Raw genomic sequence first — 21686 nt, 5'->3', positions numbered from 1 at the left:
CACTAGGTAGGATCTGGGAGTTTCCACTAAGTTCTGAATAGTTCCAAATGTTTGAGAGCTTTTGAGCCAAACACTGTTCCTGGGTCTCAGATCAGGTAGTGCTTTTCCTCTGTCCTGAAGATATGCCAAATGGAAGATGACTCTGACAGTACCTTCCAAACGGGGTGATGAATGTAGTTAATGGCATAGGTTCTTTAGCAAGAGGGATTTGCTAGGTGTGTGCTGTACCATCTAATTTTGAGAGGGCTTTGGCTTCTGATAACTGAGCTAATGTCTGGTCAACTGTGGAAAGTGTACGTCTTTTTCTGCACATGCTTTTACTAGGTTGTGTAAGGCCTACACAAATCTGGATTTTGCCATTGGGCTTTGATACTATAACCACTCCTGCACACCAGTCTGTTGGTTCTTCTATCTGGGAAATAACCCCCATGTCTTCTATTCTCTTTAATTCTTCTTTGACTTTCCCTAGCAAGAGTATAGGAATGTGCCATGGGGCTGTAAGAGCAAAGGGAGTTGTTGATGGCACCAGTTTATTTTGTGTTCCCTTGACAGCTATCCGAGCCCTGTGAAGCTCCTGCATAGCTTACTTTCTGCCATTAACGCATTCCAGTTTCTCTGCTAGGTGTAGTCCTTGTACTGCTGGTAATCCTAGTAGAGGAGTTGTCTATCTTTATTTTACATATTACTTGTTGAAGAACTTTCTGTCCTTTCTCCAGCTTCCCATGGCACTGGCCACAAACATTCAATATAATGTTACTAGCTGGTGACAGTCAGCAAGTGAGATTGCACCCTGACACCAATTAGTTCCTCTGGAGAAGGCTGATTGGGGTAATTGAAGTTAATTATCTAATTAATTGAGGCTGGGTGAGTTAAAGAACCAATTAGCCCATCAGCTCAAGACTGATAAGAAGGGCACAGGAAGGAAGTGAGGGAGAGAAGAACTAGACTTGCTAAGCCCAGTCTCACTGACATCTCTGGAAAGGAAGATCTCTGGTCCTCTTAGGCCCTAGGGAAAGGGCTGGAAACACAGGGGACACTACAGCATTACTGCACAGGACCATAAAGGTGTTAATGGAGGGAACATAAATAAATAGCATGGTGTGGATACACAATCACTGGAGTTAGTCATGTATGTGATGCTAGAAGACAGGACCAGAGTGCACCCTACTACATAGTCCCACATAGAATCTTATTTGGTCTTTGCAGAGCTCCATCCTGGAATCAATTATTATCTTTTTTGGGAATGCAGTTACTGCTGCCCCTGTATCCATTTTAAATTTACTGTCTCAACCATTGATATTCATGCTTGTGCACCCGGTGTTCTCTGTTCTATTGGAAATATAGTTTCTAGAAGTATGCACTCATTGTTATCTGATAAGACTCCCTCTTGGATTGTTTCCACTACCCTTGGCGATCTGCATGCTATTGCCCAGTGTCCCATTTTGTGGCATCTCCTACCTTCCGCCTTCCCAGCTGGACATAGTTGCAAGTTATGTCTTGCCACATCTTCTATAGCTTTTCTAAGCTTCCCTCCTATTAAGGTTTCTTCGATCTCCCTCTCTCCAGTTGTGCACTATTCTTATGGTATAAATTTGGTCTGACTGCTCCTTTCACATCTGGGTCTTTCTCTCATTACTGTGTCGATTTTGTCTGAAGCAGTTTCCCATATATTGTTAGTATGCAAGTGACAAAGCTGTTTCTTTACAGCTTCTTGGATTCTTACTTTTGCTAGTGTGAGAGCTGGGTCTAACTGAAGCTATACTAATAAACTTGTGTCTCTTATTATTCTTTTATTCCATATTTTGAACGTTAAACAAGACTATGAACTTCAGTAACAAAACTCTGAGACTTTTCCCTTGGGGCTGGCACCTCCTACTAAATCTGGCCCTTTCATATGTAATATTCTGTCTGCCTATGAAATGGGCATCAAAAGCCTCTTTCACTTTGGAGTATTTTATCTTTTCCTCATAAGAAGATAACATCAGAATGGCCAGGCTGGGTCAGACCAACGGCCCATCTAGTGCAGAATCCTGTCTTCCAACAGTGGCTGGTGCCAGATGCTGCAGAGGCAATGAACAGGGCAATTTATTGAGTGTCCAGTCCGAGTTTCTGACAGTCAGAGGCTTAGGGACACCTAGAGCATGGGTTCATGAAGGATGGACCTATCCCCTGTCAACCCACTTATATCTTGATCTCCACTATGTGCCTTGGCAATGAGTTCCACAGGTTGATTGTGCGTTGTGTGAAGAAGTAGTTTTTTATGTTTGTGTTAAACCTGCTGCCTGTTCATTTCATTATGTGACCCCTAGTTCTTGTGTTATGTGAAGGGGGAAATAACACTTCCTACATTACTTTCTCCATGCCATCATATCACCCTCTTAGTTGTCTCTTTTCTAAGCTGAACAGTTCCAGTCTTTTTAATCTCTCCCCATATGGAAGTTGTTCCCTATTCCTAATAATTTTTGTTGCCATTCTCTGTACTTTTTCCAACTCTAATATACCTTTTTTGAGATTGGGCAACTAGAACTGCATGCAGTTTTTTAGGTGTGGGCACACCATGGCTTTATAGAGTGGCATTAGGATCTTCCAATAAGGAGCAGTGTGCACAGTATATCAGCAGCAGCATCACCCATGGCAAATTATCAGGGCATTACATGGAATTTTTGTGCTTTCTCTGTTAAAACAGAAGTCATCTAGATTTGCTCAAATCTATGGATCTCAGCTGCCTGGGTTGCCAAAATCAGACTTCTCTCACAGGGCCATTTGTACTCTGGGCTCCATTGCTGTGCTGGGACAAGGTTCTGCCTCCTTCCTTTCACAAGTCTCTTGCCTGATTTTCCATTTTCAGTGCTCTGGAATTTGGGGGTCTCATCTTTCCTTTACTCCATCTTTAGAGAGAGGGATTCATTCATTTCTGAAACCATGTAGTCTAAGGACATAGACACAAAGATCCATGCTTTAAGCAGCACCTAGAGAACTCCCTAGCTAGGAAGTTCCTATGTTTAAACTCCCTGATGCACCATATCTTGGTCCTCTCTGGTAACTGTGGAAGCCCAGGAACTCTACTGCTACTCCAGAGTACCCACAAATCCCACTGAGGTTCATGCCAGCTGTAGGTGGTCAGCACCTTGAAATATAGGCTACTTTTCTTCTGGTGCTTAAATGTGAATTTAGGACCCAAACTTTTGACGCCAATTGGCTCAATCTCTGTCCAAAAGTGGAAGCAAGTTTAATAGAAAACATCTACCATAGACTAGGAGATAAACACAGAGTGTAGGGGGTGGGTTACTTTACTTCTTCAGGAGGAGGACTGGAAATGTTCACATTTGAACTCATATTCTTTTCTTTAGGCAAAAATGTCACACATGTGCATGGTCAGAAAGTGGCGTAGTTTCAGGTTCTGGCTGGCAGATCCTTGAGAAGCACATGGACATAACTGAACTGGAAAAAAAGTATTCAGGAAGAAATGCCCCATGATTCTGCATCCTTGTTCCAAGAAGACAGAAATGTATCAACCTGGAGTGAAATATGTGGAAAATCCAAAATAAGCCTTGTAATTGTTACTATTAGACTGTAAGGGGCGGGGGATAGCTCAGTGGTTTGAGCATTGGCCTGCTAAACCCAAGGTTGTAAATTCAATCCTTGAGGGGACCACCTAGGAATCTAGGGCAAAAATCAGTACTTGGTCCTGCTAGTGAAGGCAGGGGGCTGGACTCAATGACATTTCAAGGTCCCTTCCAGTTCTAGGAGATAGGTATATCTCCTATTATTATAAGTGAAGTCACTGAGAAAATGAAATTTGAGACACACTGTCAGATTTGAATTTGTTAGGTCAGCATTGGTTTGAATTTGTCAGATATTTCCTGCTTCAGATAGGGAAATTTGAGGGGAGGGACTATTACAAACATTGTCTATATATCTGGAAAGAGTGGCGGGGCAACCTCACTTTCCTGGCTACATGTGATGAAGTAGATATAAAAACAGTCTTGTTCAATGCAAAACAAAGAAGAAAACAAAGAATGTTGTTTGTGCCCAAACTATCTATCTAGTTAGCAATGAATGTTTGCAGGCGCATTCTGAGTTCACAAAGCTCACACAGAGTAAAATACACAATCTTTCTCCTGTGTCTTAGATTGGCTGACCCTAATACCATATGGGGGGAAAGATCAGCAGAAGCTAATTTCACTTGTTGTCAGAGAGAGAACACTATTACTCACTCTCCAAAATCACGAGATTTTTACAACAAAAAAAATACATGTGATATTCTTTTGTGGTTTTTTGCCTTTTGATACTTGGACTCACATATTTGTTTTTCTCTTCAACTGTTAGGGCTAGAAATTTAATTTTATATGAAACCTGAGATACTCATATAATCACAAGGGGCTATAAGAAAAACACCAAATATCATGAGACTCACAATAAAATTGCTACACAGACAGGGAGAAGCCAGTTTTCATCTGAGCTCTCTGATCTAATTGGCAAATCAGAGGAAAACAACCATAAACCCCCACAACATTTTATATCAATGTCTGTCTCTGGCATGTAGTGACCTGGGCTAGCACAATATTAATTCCATCCATTAGTGCAAAGCAACTGTGTTGTTTAGTTTCATCAATGTAGAGATCAAGGCAACTACATATTTTTTGTACAATTGTGTTACACTAGGGGCGAATAAAATTAATTACCCATAAACTGTATCTTGAAAATAGCATGTTTGGGAGACAGCAGCTTCCTCGACTCATCTCTTTGGAAATACCACTTTAGAAGACTCTAAAAGAAAATGTCTTCTTGCAAAATCCCAGAAGAGATAAGTCCACTATCATATTTCTTACAGTTTAACAACAAAATATTTCTGATTACAATGTCCCAGCCCCACAACTCCTCTACACACAACATATTTGAATAAAAGATATAATGGAAGTCACAGTACTGCTTCTACGTACTCGTATATGAATACAATTATGATGAAAGGTAACTAAAATTTGATTCCTAGCCCCTATCTACATTTATTGTTGTAAAAGATTTGTATATGGCTATTCTTTCTATACATAAACTTTGACTTCCCATGGGCAGATGGGAGAAACAGCATATAACATTTGGCTTAAAATAAACAAAAAGTGTGTTTTTTACAATTTTTTGAACAGTGAAACATTTGCTACTTCCAAAACCTAGAGGGGACCTAGGCTCCCAATTTAATTTTTCTTCAGCTGCTTTAGACATACATTTTGCATTGTTTAAAGCAGGGTTCTCAAACTTCATTGCACTGCGACCCCCTTCAGACAACAAAAATTACTACATAAACTCAGGAGGGGGGACCGAAGCCTGAGCCCACCTGAGCTCTGCTGCCCCAGGCGGCGGAGGGGCGCAAAGCCTGAGCCCCTCTGCCGTGGGCAGGAGGGCCAAAGCCCAAGAGCTTCAGGCCCAGGCAAGAGGCCTGTAACCTGAGCCCTGCCACTCAGGGTTGAAGCCCTTGGGCTTCAGCTTTGGCCCGGGGTGGTGGGGTTTGGGCTTGGGCTTCAGCTCCGGGCCCAGCAAGTCTAACGGAAGCCCAGGTGACTCCATTAAAACAGGGTCGCCAGGGGCGGCTCCAGGCCCCAGCACGCCAACTGCGTGTTTGCAGTGGCAAGCCGCGGGGGGCGCTCTGCCAGTTGCTGGGGGGGGGCGGCCGGCAGGCGGCCTTCGGCGGCATGCCTGCAGGAGGTCCACCGGAGCCGCCGGACCAGCGACCGGCAGAGCGCCCCTCGCGGCATGACGCCGTGCTTGGGGCGGCAAAATGTCTAGAGCTGCCCCTGAGGGTCGCGACCCACTTTGGGGTTCCCAACCCACAGTTTGAGAACCGCTGGTCTAAAGCAACAATAGGCAGTGCTATTTTGGCAGTGGGGCAGGAACAGGTCCCAGGGATATATCCCTGTTTTCCTGAAAGAATGCTACAATAGAGCCAGATCCTATTTCCACATACCAAGTTCAAATAAGTAGCACAGTGCACTAATGCCAGGGTGGACAGGAAAGAATCCTTCTTTCTCCACCTTGTTGGTAGGCTGTGGAGCATTGGAGCTGTTGCAACCTCCATATTCACCCTATACAGGGGTCTTGGCCAACAGATTTGTATAGTTGCAGATCTACTAGCCACACCTTGCTTTTTTTTCTTGCTCCTGCTCAAACCTCCCTGGTTGCTATATAAAATGTACTGTCCCTGATGCACACTGGTGCAAGTGGTGTGTTCTCTGTGCAACGGAACCATGATGATTCTGCAACTTTGGAAGCCATCTGTGCTTGTGCAGAAAGAGGAACCCTGCCTCACATCTTTTATGGCCCTGACCTGTTCCTCCAGAGCCATTGCCTACTTCTCAAGCTCCCTCTGCCAATGGCAGCAATGCTTAGACATGTCATCATGTCCTGCACCACCCTGACCCAATATCTTCCAGATCCAGCAGATGCAGTGGCTATACAGGTGATGAACACAAATGCATATCTTCATGGTACCTGCATACCACATCACTTCTGCAACCATCCATAACTCTAGCACAGGGATGGGCAAACTACAGCCCGGGGGCCGAATCCACCCCCCCGCAGACGTTTTAATCTGGCCCTCAAGCTCCTGCCAGGGAGTGGGTTTGGGGGCTTGCCCCAGACCCCGCATGCTGTGGCTCCGCGTGGCTCCCGGAAGCAGCGGCATGTCCCCCCTCTGGCACCTACACATAAGGCAGTCAGGGGGATCCGCACGCTGCCCCCACCCCAAGCGCCGCCCTCAGAGCTCCCACAGGCTGGGAACCATGGCCAATGGGATCTGCGGGGGCAGCACCTGTGGACAGGGCAGTGTGCAGAGCCTCCTGGCTGTGCCTCTGTGTAGGAGCCAGAGTTGGGGACATGCTGCTGCTTCCGGGACCTGCTTGAGATAAGCACTGCCTAGAGCCTGCACCTCTGCCCCAGCCCTGATCCCTCTCCCACCTCTGAACCCTTCAGTCCCAGCCTGGAGCATCTTTCTGCACCCCCAACCCCTCATCCCCAGCCCCACCCCAGAGCCCGTACCCACAGCCGGAACCCTCACCCCCTCCCACATGTCAACCCCCAATTTTGTGAGCATTCATGGCCCGCTATACAATTTCCATATCCAGATGTGGCCCTTGAGCCAAAAAGTTTGCCCACCTCTACTTTAGCACCTCTATATGTCTGAGGATTTTTAGGTATGTGCACATAGCTGTGGTCCATAGACACTTCCCTGGGCCTCAGATCTCCACACTGTGAAATAAAAGGACAAGGACAAGGTGAAATAGGTGATGCTCTAGAATGTAGCTCCCAATTTCATGCAAAGTTGTACTACAGGAAAGCTGCTGGAGGTGAGTTTGGCAGGAGGCAGCAACAGCTGGCAAGGGTTCTTTGCACATACTTGCCTCAACTGGTTTGTCAGGATAGAATTCAGGCAGAAACAGATATCAACATGGAGTCTATTAAAAATGAAAAACTCTCTGCTATATGCAAAACTGCTTGTTTCAGAATTTCTAATGACTAATACCTTTTAAAGGGATTAAGTGATAATCTGTTATAACAACTGAAGTTTCAACACCGTATGTTTAAATAGCTTGACGGGTCTGATTCCAACCCATAAAATCAATGTATAACTTCAGAGTTCAGGGACTGAGATTTAAAATGACGGCATCATAACTAGTACCACATGTCTGACATATTGCTTTGGTACTAAATCAACATGTAATAAGTGCCATATGTTCAGTACTTGGATGCAATGGGAGAAGTACAGGCTAATGTAAAATCAGATCTTTAAGCGAAAATGGGTATTTGTGAGGTTTTGAAATGAGCGACTTTTTTTGTGGGTGGGACAAAGAAATCAGTGAGGTTGGATTTTGTGGGTGGGATTTTCAAAAACACTTGCTAGGTTACAGCTGGTCAAAACTTGTCAGTTGAAACTTTTTTTTTGAAAAAATCTTTTTGACAAGATCAGAAATTTGTGAATACATTTGTTTTGGTTTAAAAATTTGGGATTTTGGGGTGGGAGGGTTTATCATAAACCAAATACTGAATATTTTATACTTTTTGGCAACTGAAAATTGAATATGTTCTGAATTTTTAAATTTTATTTTATATAATTAGAAAAAATAGATTTTTTTTCATGGTGCGAGTGGGAAGAATCTTCTCTCAACCATCTCTAAGTTAGATCCCCAACTCCCATTGAAAGTCAGTGTGATTTGGTCATTCCTTTTGATGCCTTTGAAAATCCCATCTAAATGAACAATAACTTGTAGGTGAAGTGAAAACATTCCTAATTATATGGATGCTCACTTACAATTTGTCAGTTCATATGGGCCCTATGCCTTCTAGATTGGTGTGTGAGTTCTCCTCTATGCACAGACCCTCTGGACACATGATAGGGATGTTTGTCACAGCGAAGGAAGAGGCCAAAAATTGGGCAGGGCCATCTCCCTTTATCACCAATGGTAATTTAGAAGAAAGGATAATGCTGTTTCAAGCTATGTGAACATTTCCATTGAGCCCCCACCACACTAGAGACCACCTGATGTAAGAGAAGTTACAGTTGCAGCTTTGGGCAGGTGGGACCCTGGTAACATGGTTTCTGAATTTTCCAAACCCAAGCCAAAGACTCTGGGCTGAATTCTTCTCTGTGTATCTCCACTGACTTCAGGGATGGATTTTGTCCATGATTTACTTTTTTACAGAAACTCAGCATTGGCTCCTTTAATTTCTCAATTGCATATTCTCTCCAGAAGTAGTTGCCTGAACAGTATAATAACCAGTTACAAGGCAACCTGGTTCTTTGTCTGTGAAAATGTGTGTCACCGTGTCAGTTTTTTATAGCAGCCCTTGTTTAGAGTTGTATTTGGGCACATGTGAGTGGCACTAAGGAGCTCTCTAATATAAACATTTAATCTACTTAATGTAACTTATAAAAGTTATAAGGCATTTTATTGTAGGTCTGTAACATATGAAATTGATGTGTTAAAAACCCATTAAAGGAGTGTTTTTGCAATATTTCACCTAAAAACAGTGGGTCAGATCATCAGCTGATGTAGGTGGGCACTGCCCCATTAACATAAACGGAGCTCTTCCATTTAAACCAGCCGAAAATCTGCCCCCATATTGTGAGGCTACTGCCCACTGGAGTCAACAGGAGTTCTTCCACTGCTTCAGTGGGATTTGGATCAGGCCCTTGGTCTCTTTTTCCAATTTAAAAATACAATCAAAAGTAAAGCCAGCAGCTACTCCCCACCCCCAAATCAAAAATAAACAATAATATTCTCCTTCCTTACACATACACATACACACCAGCCCCTATCATGTCTCTCCTTCCCCAAATGCCTGAGTAAATAGCTGGGCCTGTCCTGAAGATCACTAAATCCTGGCTATTCTGGACCAAGTGGGATAGCTAATATTTAAGTTGAGGGCCCCTCATGGAACATTCTATGGGCAGCTCTTTCTTTTGTTCTGAGGGAGCTCCAGCTGGAGTACCTCTGTGGGTTACAGCTAATGCAATGTGGCAAGGAGAATAAGGCAGTTTCTAAACGAGGCTGATCCTAAGCCTGTTTTAAACACATCACTTAGTAAACAGGCTGCGGCAGTTCACCCCACCCACCCCTGGCTTCTGTTTCTGGGCTGTGTTTGTAAAGTTTCTAGAAATTTCCGCAGTCCCCACCATAAAGGAAGGTTGGAATAATCAGGCTATTCACCTCTTCAGACAAATCAATTGATCGAGGCTTTGCGGATTGCAGAGAAGTTCAAAAAAGTCTTTATAATGCAATCTTAGGCAAAATTGATATTGGATTGAAAATCTGATTTTCAGAGACCTTGGCAGATAAAGCAGATTTCCTCTCTGATACTAAAGATGATCTTTCCTTCACCCTCAGTTCTCAAAGATGAGGGAAAATTGAAGCTAGTTATGAAAAAGTGTCAATTTCCCTCACTAAAGAGCTGCAGTTTCCTTTGTGGTCTTATCTTTCATTCCAGGCTATTCTGATTTGCAATATGTCCTTGGTAATGTATTTACTTAGCCTTAATTTAATTCCTCAGATTAAAGAGATTCCTTTTAAAATAGGCACACTACCCAGCAGGATGGTGTTGGAAAAGTCTCGTAGAATCAGCCTTCCCAGCTCTGGAAGGGCTGAGGAGAGCTTCTTCTTCTTCTGACCCTCCTGATTCTACTATATATATTTTGTGTTTCATTATGTATGTATGCTAGAGATGGGCATAAAAGTATCACCCCCTAAACTTTGGGGGCAGTCAAAATCTGAACCTTGGGGGCAGTCAAAATCAATAAAAATTTGCTACTCTGGCAAATTTCTGGTATAAAAAGCTTATTTCAGCAAAATTATTATATTCTATCTCTTATTTCCAGCACCATCACATAAATGCAAATTTCATGCAGTTGTGAATAATTTTATTAGGAGGCAGAATACCAACATTGTGTAATTTACATCCCAACCTGTAGGATAATTATGAAATTAAAGAATTAGGGTTATTTTAATGTTGGTTTAGGAAATATATGTGTTGTGAAGAAAGGCCCTGATTAGCAAATAGAAGAAAGGCCTTGAAAATAATAAGTCATAAGGCCAGAAGAAATGAAGTAGGGAGGATGTCTGGTTCAAAGAGTAACTAATGAGATAAGAGGAAATTTCTATAAGGACGGCCTCTGACTGAGAGGAAGAACTGTAGATGGTTTTAAATAAAACAAAGAGAATCTGTCTTAAAATGAACCATCATAGCCCTTCCCAACCCACACACCGGTGTTAAATCCTATCTGAACCCTGGTGCAATGGAAAAACTGTTGGCAGCAAGAAGGAGGGGAGAAAAAGCCTTCGGAAGTAATGAGGTTTTAAATCTTATCTGGATTAAGACCGGAAATGAGGGTGAACCGTCTCAAGTTGTTTTTTAGTTAACGTCAGTAATTGGCAATTACATCACTTGTTTATTAAAAGGTATAAAAAGGAAACTCTTAAAGGGTTCATTGCTAATACCCTCCTGACCACACTGGAGCTGACCAATGTGGGTCTAAGCACCCCTGGGTTTAACCCGTTGGTAAGTACCTTTGCCAAATGCTTATAAATGTTTTGTGACTGTTTGGATGTAGTCAATTGCTTATTATTTAGGTTTTTTAGGCATCTTAGAGCAATTGTATAAGTACCATTTGGCCTTTGGATTTAATAAATAATTTATGGCTAAATTAGTGTTTGGTGGTTTCCATATTAATAATTTCAGATATCAATAATTCTAAGGCATCATTGGAAGTTGGACCAGAACCTTAAATAGTGAATCCATTTAAATCTTATTTAAATTATATAAAATTGTGAAAAATGTGATAGCTATAGGTGTTCATCAGCACCTCACCCCTGCAGGGTCAAGGCTAGAATGTACAAAAATTATTTTTGGGGAAAAATCAGCTGTCTTAAATGGCCTTCAAAATATTATGGTGAGTATATATAGAATATTTTTCTACTGTAGTCTTGGCTTATAAAAAAGAAATTATATTTTCCATTTATGCAAGATCTAATATATTAATGATACTAAACCATTCTACTTGTAAATTATATCCTCTTTCAAAAGCAAGTGAAGACTTTGAGGACAAAAAACAACCTAATTATCTACCAACAAATTATCTAAATTGTGTTGGTGAAGGCTAATGGAGTTTTTAATTTGATAGATCTTCGGAAATTATGAGTGTTAAATTGTAAATGATAAGATCTAAGAGTAGAACAGAAGTAATCTAAACCAGGAGCTAAAAGTAGAACAATTAACAGGAAAATGATTCTGAGAGCTGAATAGCCAAGGCAGCTGGATCCTCAGCTGTTGTAAATTGGTGTAGCTCCCCTGGCTTCAGTAAAGTTATTCCAGTTTATACTAGCTAACAATCTGGTGCAATGTATTCAGAGGATGAAGTAGGAATGTGAAGAATGAAAAAAGTGAGGAGCTGAGTGTAGGGGCCTTGGGAAAGAGAAGAAAGATAATCTTATCTAAACCAGAAAAATGGGATCCATGAGCCCTATGTTCTATTTCTGACACCGCCACACTGTGTTCCCTTCTAAGCTGTGTGGTTGTGTGGCCGCCCAGGAGTGAATCAAGTGCCACACACTTAATTGGCAGAGGGGCACACCGCGGTGTGTGTTTAGGTGCCCCTCCCACTGCTGTTCTGCAGCTGCATTGCTCCTGCTCTCTACCTTGGAGCCCCTAGCCAGCTGCTCCCGGGACCCTCCCGCTTGCTTTGCAGAGCAGGAGGGGTGGGGTGGGGGGGTGCTGATGTCAGAGTGTACCCCATCTCCACAGAGCGGGGAAAGGGGGACAGGGCTCAGGAGCAGGAGAGCAGCTGTGGTCTGAGCCTTTTGGTATGAGTGCCTTAAAGAGACAGTGCATGGTCGCTCAGAGACTTCTCCAAAAGCCAGCAATTCTGCCTCTGTCTCACACCCCTCCCCACCAGGGGCAGCTCCAGGCCCCAGCATGCCAAGCGCGTGCTTGGGGCGGCATGCCACGGGGGGTGCTCTGCCGGTCGCCGGGAGGGCGGCATGCGGCTCTAGTGGACCTCCCGCAGGTGTGCCTGCGGAGGGTCCGCTGGTACCGTGGCTTCGATGGAGCATCCGCAGGCATGCCTGCGGGAGGTCCACTGGAGCCGTGGGACCAGCGGACCCTCCGCAGGCACGTCTGCAGGAGGTCGACCGGAGCCACGGGACCAGCGACCGCCAGAGCGCCCCCCGTGGCCTGCCGCCGTGCTTGGGGCGGCGAAATGGCTAGAGCCGCCCCTACCCCCCCCCACACACTGTCTCTGACACACACACTATGTCTCTTTCACACTCACCTCCCAACACATGTGGTGGTGGTGGTGTTACTTCTTGGCACTTCCTGCAATGTACATATATTCTCTGTAATACTATTCTTTCAAAGTGCTTTTATTTTAGTTTTTTTTTGACTGGTCTATGCATTTCATAATTTTATTTCTTTTATGCTTAAATTTAATTCTTTGAGTAGTGAATTATAAAATGCCTAACCTGTCATGGCTGGAGTAATTATCCCTATGGTAACTTGAAAAAAAAAAGATATCTAGGTATTTTGATTCTACTGGTGGCGCACAGCCGCACATTACCTCGATATTGGTTTACATAACAAAATTCATTCTGCATGGATGGAAAAAATTAGCGGGAACATTGCAGGGCCACATATTTCCTATGTCACCTTGGCCAGTTCATTTAGGTCTCAGTTTCAAAAATGTCTGCTATTTTTGGATGTCACTACATTTGAGTGTTCAAACTCATCGGCTACGTCTACACTACAGACCGTACAGTGGCACAACTGTACTGATGCAGCTGTGCCGCTGTAAAGTCTCCCATATAACTGCTCTATGCTGATGGGAGATAGCTCTCCCATTGGAATAATTAATCCATCCCCAACGAGTGGCCATAGCTATGTCAGCAGGAAAGCATCTCCTGCTGACATAGTGCTGTCCACACTGCTGCTGGTGTTACCTATATATTTTTTCCAAACCCCTGACCGACAGAAGTTTTACCAACAAAAGTGCTAGTATAGACATAACATAAAACAATATGCCATGAAATCAATTGGTGATGTAGATAGTCAGCAGTGCTGAAAATCAAGCCCTATTTGTCTCAGATAGGGCACTCAAAAACTGGCACAGTCAAAAGTAGAGGACATGTTTGAAAAAGAAGTCCTTGACTTCTCTATGCTTTATTGTCCCCATCTGTGAAATGGGGGGAAACACTAATTGATATCCCTGGGATGCTGAGAGGCCTAATCCATAAACTGTGAATATTTGCAAAGTGGCTAGAGATATTCAGGTGGAATGGCACTATACAAGTACATTTTTATTAAGTGAATATTTTTGTTGCTGTGATAAAATCCTAGGAGAATAATATATTAAAGTGATATTCAAAGCAAGAGACCTAACTTTGACCTAGCTGACGAAATTAACTATCTGGATACTCAGATATTCTCTGAGTACAGATGTCAAAGTACAGAGTTTTTTTAGCTTCTCAAAGGAATAAATCAAACAGACAGACATGACAAAAAGGGTAATCATATGCACATGTAGTGGGAGGAATGGGACAAGGCATTGCCAACATTTGCATCCCAGATTTGTTAGCAGATTGCTTTCCAAAAAAACCCCCTCTATGCTACAAATGTTGTTTTGGAGGGTTGGTATGTTTCAGAATAAATAGCTGCACCTCTACCTCGATATAACGCTGTCCTTGGCAGCCAAAAAACCTTACCGTGTTATAGGTGAAACCGCGTTATATTGAACTTGCTTTGATCCACTGGAGTGCACAGCCCGGCCCCCCCGGAGCACTGCTTTACCACGTTATATCTGAGTTTGTGTTATATCGGGTTGCGTTATATCGGGGTAGAGGTGTATGTTGAGTAGATTCCATTTTGGGTCTTAACTTTTCAAAGCAGATGAAATGAAAAATAAAGATGGTTAGTAAAACATGGAAGTATATGTGTGTGTAATATGCTATGATTAGACTTAAGATCAAACAAAGGTGAATCATGAACTGAATGCTTTGAAAATGCTAATGTGGCAATGGGCTGGCATGTTGGGCCTATGGTATGAATCCAATGCTATCAATAAGGAAAATAAAAATAAGGAATTGAGAGACCTTTTACACATTACTGCTATCTGTGGAGAGCACACCCCACCATATGCAAAATATTCCTGATATGAAGAATTCCAATTTCAGCAGGGTAATTTGTTGAAGTAGGTATGTAGCTACCCCTTCTTTTAGGTCTGGAGCCTGAGAAGATTTTAGCATCTGCAGCTCCAGGATTAGCCCATTGATTTCTATGATACTGTTAGAGTCAATGACTCATTTCAGGATGTGATGTATGAGCCATGATATGAGAATTAAGATATCAGTATTTTTTAGCAAAAGAAATGAGGGTCCAAGTTATTGTACATAGAAATATATTGAACCAAACCAAAATATATTGAACTTCCATATAAAATCAATCATGTATTCACTTTCATCAAGATGATTAATCTTGAAGTATAAAAAACTATGAAATCAAGGATTGTTTGTGTGTTTTTCCCCAAATCAACCAGTACTCTTGAATGCACTGTTTAGGAGGAAGATTTTTCAGAAACCAGGCCTGTTGGGATGCCATCATACTGTCAGGAAGTGCTCTGCGTGGCTCGAAAGCTTGGCTCTCTCACCAACAGATGTTGATCCAATAGAAGATATTACCTCACACACCTTGTCTCTCTAATGAAGGCAATAACACTTTTGTCTAAAAGAGGGCCTGATTATGAAAGGAGTGTGAATTTATTGGAAAGAAACAAGCTTTTCAGTTTCCAAGAGAAACATCAAGCATAGACTATTTACATGCAAACAAAGAGCTCTAACACTATGTAATTAGTTCACAAGCAAAAGCAGTGATGTATGGAACATTAATATGTTCAAATAGAGTGTTAGATAAATTTGCTCAGCAAGGGAAGGGTGAAGCAACAGAGGAAAAAGAAAATATTGACTAGAATACAAGAACACAAGACATGAGCACAGAGCTGCACTTTTAAGAGTTTCTTTTGTTAAAATGAATGGAGTAGCTCAGTGGTAGAACACATTAGTCACTTTCTTTCTGTTTAAAACAGTAATTTTATATTGTAGAAAATGGATTGGATTAATTATTTCCTCTTTGTTTAAGAAAGGAGTGGTAATTAGGGCAGTGGAATCTTTACATGTTTTGCTTTGCAAAGAGGTTCCTGGCATCTACTGAACCCTGCAGTTTGGTTCTTGTGGGTTGGAGACAAATCACCCCTGCAGGCTCATTTGAAACTCTGACAAAATGCCTCTTCCTACCCTAGACTGAACCCTTGTGCCAAAGGGACCCCTTACTACTTCCCAACAAGCCCTATAATGTCTCCTGAATGGCTTGAGCCAAACCTTTTGAAATCAGCCAAAAGAGTCCCATTGTTTGTTTTTTTTGTTTTGTTTTGATTAAGCCCTAAGCCATCTAAAGGTCCAATGAAATACATTATGGGGGTTGTAGGAGGGAATGGTAGCAATGGAATATAATTCAGGGAGGGAAGTTCACTGGCTTCTAACTTTTGTAGTTACAGGCTCTGGCTAGTTTGAGGCTCAGTACAAGTACAAGTATTTCACACAGCTCTAGTAATAATTGCCTGCTTTCACATAAAATAGCATAGCCCTAGAGTGTGGGGATGTGCACCCCACACCAGCTCTGAGAGGCCAATTAGGTTATCCTGCCTCAGCTGAGAGAAGGAGGGCCAGAGTTAATTGAGAATGAAGCCCAGCTGGGGAAAGGGGTGGGACAATAGTATAAAACCAGGAAACTGAAAAACAGAGGGGGTTGCAATGGAAGGAGGCTCTAGTCACTTCCTGGGATGAGGGTGACTCAGTGACAAGAAGGAAGTCTAGGGGGAGCATAAGGCCTGAGTGCCTATCCTGGAGTAAGCAGTCTGGTAAGAAGCTAGGAGGGGGTGAAATAACCATGGGGAGAAGAGTAAGCTCCTGGAGCAAAAGGAGATAGGGAGGGTTGGCAGGAAGGAGCCTAGGGATGAGTACTGAGGACCTTGATTGCTCGTTATAGGTTCCTTAGGTTAGAACCCAGAGTAGCAGATGGGCTGGGCTCCTCTCCTAGCTACTGATATAGTGGAATCAGCCCTTGAGCTGGGATTGAACGCTATCCAGAGATTGCCTTTGGACTGTTGTCCTATTGGATTTTGTAACCCAAAAAGGGGTGTATTAAATCATGCCTGGGCTGAAGGGCTGAGTTTTGGGGAGAGAGACCACTCCAGTAATGAAGCAACTGTCAGCAGGGAATGCCATATGGGCAGAGAGCTGCTATGCCACGTCTACCCATGAGGAAGTGCTCTTGTGGTGCGTGAACCTCTTCATATGTAGGCACGATGGTACAAGTTAAATACAAAGTAGAAACATGAATCTCCAGACTAGGAAATCCAGAATGTATGTTAAGATACTTATGTCAAACTTTGTGCATTTATTTCTCTGGCGGTCTTGTTTTGCTTTATCAGAAATATGAATAAGGTGGGGAAAAATCAGTTGTTATATATACACACCTCTCTTTCCCATACCAGTGTCCTGCTTCTGATGCCAATGTTGCCCCTCTGCTGATTAGTAGCAAATTCAGGGGCCTTGAAGGTTGGCTTTTGAGTGAAGGAGAAATAAGTGATGCAGAGTCTGGCTATATCCTATACACACACATCCTGGAACAGAGGCATCACAAATAGCACACAAGCAAATCACTCTTCAGAAAACCTACCCTACACTCTCCTCTGTTAGAGGCGCTAAATTTACACATTGAACTGATTTGGACTGTGAATAATTTCATTAACCCAAAATATCTTCATCCTCAACTCCTGAACCCAGCACCTCTATCAGCTTCACAGAGGAGATTACCTTAGTTTGGGATGCCTGGTGTGGGTTCCAGTGACTTCATACTGAACACACAATTGATAAAGCACATTCATCCAAGAACTTGACTTAGGGTACATCTATACTACCTGCCGGATCGGCGGGTAGTGTTCGATGTATCGGGGATCGATTTATCGCGTCTCATCTGGACGCGATAAATCGATCCACTAATCGATGCCTGTACTCCACCTCGGCAGGAGGAGTAAGCGGAGTCGATGGGGGAGCCGCAGCAGTCGACTCGCCGCTGTGAGGATGGCCAGGTAAGTTGAACTAAGATACTTCGACTTCAGCTATGCGTATCTTAGTTCGAACGCCCTGGGTAGTGTAGCCCAGGCCTTAGTCAAGCAACAGAGAGTCCTAAAAGAACTGAAGGAAATCCACACCATTTGAGACTTTGACCAATGCCCTTCCTGATAGTTAATGATACCTGGGTCAGTGAAGAATAACCTGTACTGTGTGAATACTTATACACACAATCAATAAAACTTAGTTACAGGTATGCATTTTTGAGTCTCAGAACCTTGATTTTAATAGCTTCTAGTCATATGGGTCATATACACCTCTGCAAAAGAAGCTGTTTGTTTAATGTCAGACCTTGTGTAGCATTTGCCCCCGGTGTTTTAAATGTGATGCTTTGGCATATGGTTCTTAAATATTTTTTCTTAACATTGTTTTCTCGACATGCTAATTGTATTGTATTTCATTTCAGTGCTGTTTCCTAAGTGCCCTGGCACACTACACGGAAGTGATTTATAAATAAAATAGCTGTAAAGTAACCTTTGCATTTCTATAGTGCCTTTCATGTGTGGAAATCAAGTATATAACAGACAGTAATGAACTAAGACGTGTAGCACCTGGCTCTGGCAGAAAGCACGAGATCTTTCATGAAAGCAAGCAGGAACCCAACACTGTATTTCTTCTCCAGGAAGTGACCTCTTTGAGAACAACGTCCTGTGATGGATGTGCTACCTATCTGGGTCCCATGAGGGGTTGGGCCTTGGATCCTCCTTGGGATTCCCAGCTAAACTGTTTCCTTATGAGTCTGCAGGAGTGTGCTGTAGAAGCAGGTGGGGAAGGGTTAAAAGATACAGAGCATGTGCATTTGGGTGTCTGGCCCAGCTGTTTAGGTATAAAAGAAGGCAGTAGTGGCTGCTGCTCTTCTGCTTGAGCCTCAAAAGGGGGAGATTTTTGTCTTAAAAGACTTTTGATAAACCCTGCAGAGAGCTGAATATTTGTTTATACTCTGGCAAGAAAAGGACTTGTTGCACAGTTGATTGCACCCCCCCCCCGACACCAACAGTGGATTGTGTGTGTTTTTTCTGGGTGCAGGTGCCTGTGTGGGAGGGAGATTTCTTCTGGTGGCAGCCCCTGTTCTGATCTCTGAGCCCAGTCACTTGTTCTCAGAAATAAGTCAGAGGAAGAATGGCACCTAATGAATTTCAAACACTTGTGTGCCTTTCAACCTGTTAAAACCAAGCCAAGCATTTAAGTTTTAGGCAATGTGGAGCAGGGCAGGTGGTTTTTCATTCATTCTAGAAATACACCAATCTCTCTTCCTTGAGGACTTTATAACACAGGACAACTTCATATTTGGTTCCAATCTCCTAGAATAATTAGCAATATTTGGTGTAATGCAATATCTTTTTTTTTCTCACCAAAAAATGCAGACAAGGCATCTGGATAGTTATGAATGAAATCTTAGGGCAAGATCCTTAGTACCCACTAAAGACTCTTTGGAGCACTGAGGACATTAAATTAGCCCTAAATGGGCAGTTGGGGAATCCTCAGCTGTCATAAGGATGGCATGCCTGGCTTTATTCCATCTGCTCTACGTCCCCTTCAGCAGAGGGGTGTGTGTTGGAGGTGAGGTACAGTGAGTTGATAGCAGGAGCGAAGTCAGAGCACAGGGTGCTTTTTACAATTTGGGGCTGGTAGAATGGCCCTCACTGGTCCCAGGAGCAGAGGAAGTGGAAAGGTGGCTTAGAATCACTCTTCTGTCAGCCATACCTAGCATGAGTTCTTGTGGCTGAGAATTCAGCCTTCAGACTTACAATTTAGTAGAACTCGCAAAGAAGTATTCTGATCTTCTGCTCTGTAGGAATGCTGCTGCTGTCTTTGCACGTGTTTGTAAAGCTTTGTGTGATTGAACCTTTGAAAAAATTGTCACCCAAAGTTTCATATTTTCTAGCAAGTTAAGTGAGCAAACCTACACAACATGATTTTAATAGCTTATGTACTCTCTTGCATTTAAAAAGTTATAAATGCACTGCAGTAACAAACACGTAGTAAAGAGTCTTAGAAATAACTACACTATCTATTGCTGCAGATATGCGATCTTAAGCTACCAGTTTTTCTAAATGTAAACTAAATTGCTTAGGCACATGAAGGAAGTGCCGAGTCTCCCTTTCAATTCAGTGTATGTGAAAGAGATCAGGAAGAAGGGAGCGCTTCCTAAGGGAGAGCCACAGACTGATCTTGCAAGAGTCAGGGAACAATCTAGTGAAACATTTTTGTGAGAGATTTGATGGTGTCCTCTCTCTCGTCAATAGGAACCTCTGTATCAATCCCATCCCATCCACGTCAAGAACATCAGAATGCAGTTTTGTCCCTGTTCTATTTTCTCTCATGATCACAGGCTTCCTTGCTCTGATTATTGAGAGGGAAATCATACACTTGATTAAAAACATAATACCTCCTGTAGCCACCCCTACTGGTACACACAAATGGCAATGTAAATCATTTCATTAGCTAAGATCAGGAGGGGCAAAGCTGAAAGAAGCTTCCTGCTAGGGGAGTTAGTGACAACACACTTTGAGGTTGCTTTCCTTCTGCTGAGGAAGCAAAGAAGAGGCAGATGCTTCTTTGGGATGTGTCCTCAGTGACTGCCAGCTGCAGAAATAAAGAAGGAAATTTTGAAATGCTTCCTCTAATCGCATCATTAGTACAAACTCTCCAGCAGCAGGGTGTAGCACAATGGCATGGACCGTATGAACGGAGCATCTCCCTGGGTAAAGAGCACACCCAGAGCAGGCGCTGGCATAGCACAATCATTATTGAAAGGATGGGAACACAGACAGCTGCTGAAGTCATCACACAGGAAAAGAATGTGAAAGAAAGACTAAGGGAGAGGGAATAAAAGATGAGAAGAGAGACTGAGAGGTAAATCAGACAGAGGGGAAAAAAGAGTTAAAATGAGCATTAAGGAGAGATCTTGAAAAGGCACAGTGGAGTGTCCATGCTGATCTGTTTGACAGACACAAGGACTACAGCAGGATTTCCACACAGAGGACTTTGGGTGCAGTGTTCATCACTCAACCCCCTCACCTATTTGGCTTTCTCCCTCAGGGATTTTTCAGCAGAGAGATTCTGTCTCCACCCCATCATCTCCACCTGTCCCCTCCCTTCTCTCACCTGTCCACGGCAATCGCCGTCATGGAGTAGATGCTGGCAAAGACTGCAGTGATGGGGAAGAAGTTGTGGAAGCGGCAGTAAGCCTCCCCAAAGTACCACTCGTTGTGCAGGGCATAGATGAAGTTGATGAGGGTGTTGAAAGCAGCCATGGAGGCATCCGAGAAGGCCAGGTTCACCAGGAAATAGTTGGTCACTGTCCTCATACGCTTGTGAGCCAAGATGATCCAGATGACAATCAGGTTGCCAAGGACGGCCACGGCCACCACCCCGCCATAAGCCAGAGACCACAGGGCAATGCGCCAGGAGGGCTGCACAAATTGGTTGGAGAAGTTAGCTGTTGCGGGTGCTAAAGGGGAGGAGATGTTACCAGCCTGAGCTCCCAGAGGCTGCCCCCAGTTGCCTCCTGACCCAGAAAAGCTCGTGTTCCAGCTGCTGCTCTCATTTGCACTCCAGCTGGATGCAGGTATAGAAGTCATCTTGAACGTCCTCCCTCGTCCCAGCAATATGAAAGTCTCCCCCACTTCTCCCCCACCCCAAAAAAAGTTGATCAACAAAATGAGAACAGCTTAGTGGAAGTGAGAGAGGGATCAGAGAGGCTTGAGCAACACCACATGTGGTTATGCTGCTTAAACTATAAAAGGATGCTACACCAGGAGAGCTGCTGCTTGTGAGTAGTACACGCTGTCCCCTTCCCTCTCTGTGCAGCCAGCTCTCTCTCTGCTTTGCTGAAGGAGAAGGGGATCAGGAGCTGAGGCACCTTTTATAGGATTGTGTGTTCCCCGGCGTCCTAAAGGGAGTGGGGTGATGACACTTTTTTCTCTCTCTTCTCCCTCCTCCTCTCCCCAGCTTTCATTCACT

At 43.3% G+C, this 21686-nt stretch overlaps 1 protein-coding gene across 1 annotated transcript in view; it reads right to left on the bottom strand.

Annotated features, from left to right (window-relative positions):
• The window catches only part of TACR3 (tachykinin receptor 3), a 57406-nt gene extending 35952 nt beyond the window's left edge, over window positions 1–21454 (bottom strand). The window contains exon 1 of the mRNA XM_039539352.1: window positions 20829–21454. Coding sequence (XP_039395286.1) covers window positions 20829–21304 — 476 coding nt within the window. The 5' untranslated portion in view covers window positions 21305–21454. The remainder of the gene's footprint in view (window positions 1–20828) is intronic.
• Between the last annotated feature and the right edge of the window lie 232 nt (window positions 21455–21686).

The sequence above is a fragment of the Mauremys reevesii genome, linkage group 5 (genome assembly GCF_016161935.1).
Source record: "Mauremys reevesii isolate NIE-2019 linkage group 5, ASM1616193v1, whole genome shotgun sequence".
Taxonomy (NCBI): Eukaryota; Metazoa; Chordata; order Testudines; family Geoemydidae; genus Mauremys; species Mauremys reevesii.
Note: the sequence above shows the minus strand (reverse complement) of the source record. Positions and strands in the feature narration are given on the sequence as shown.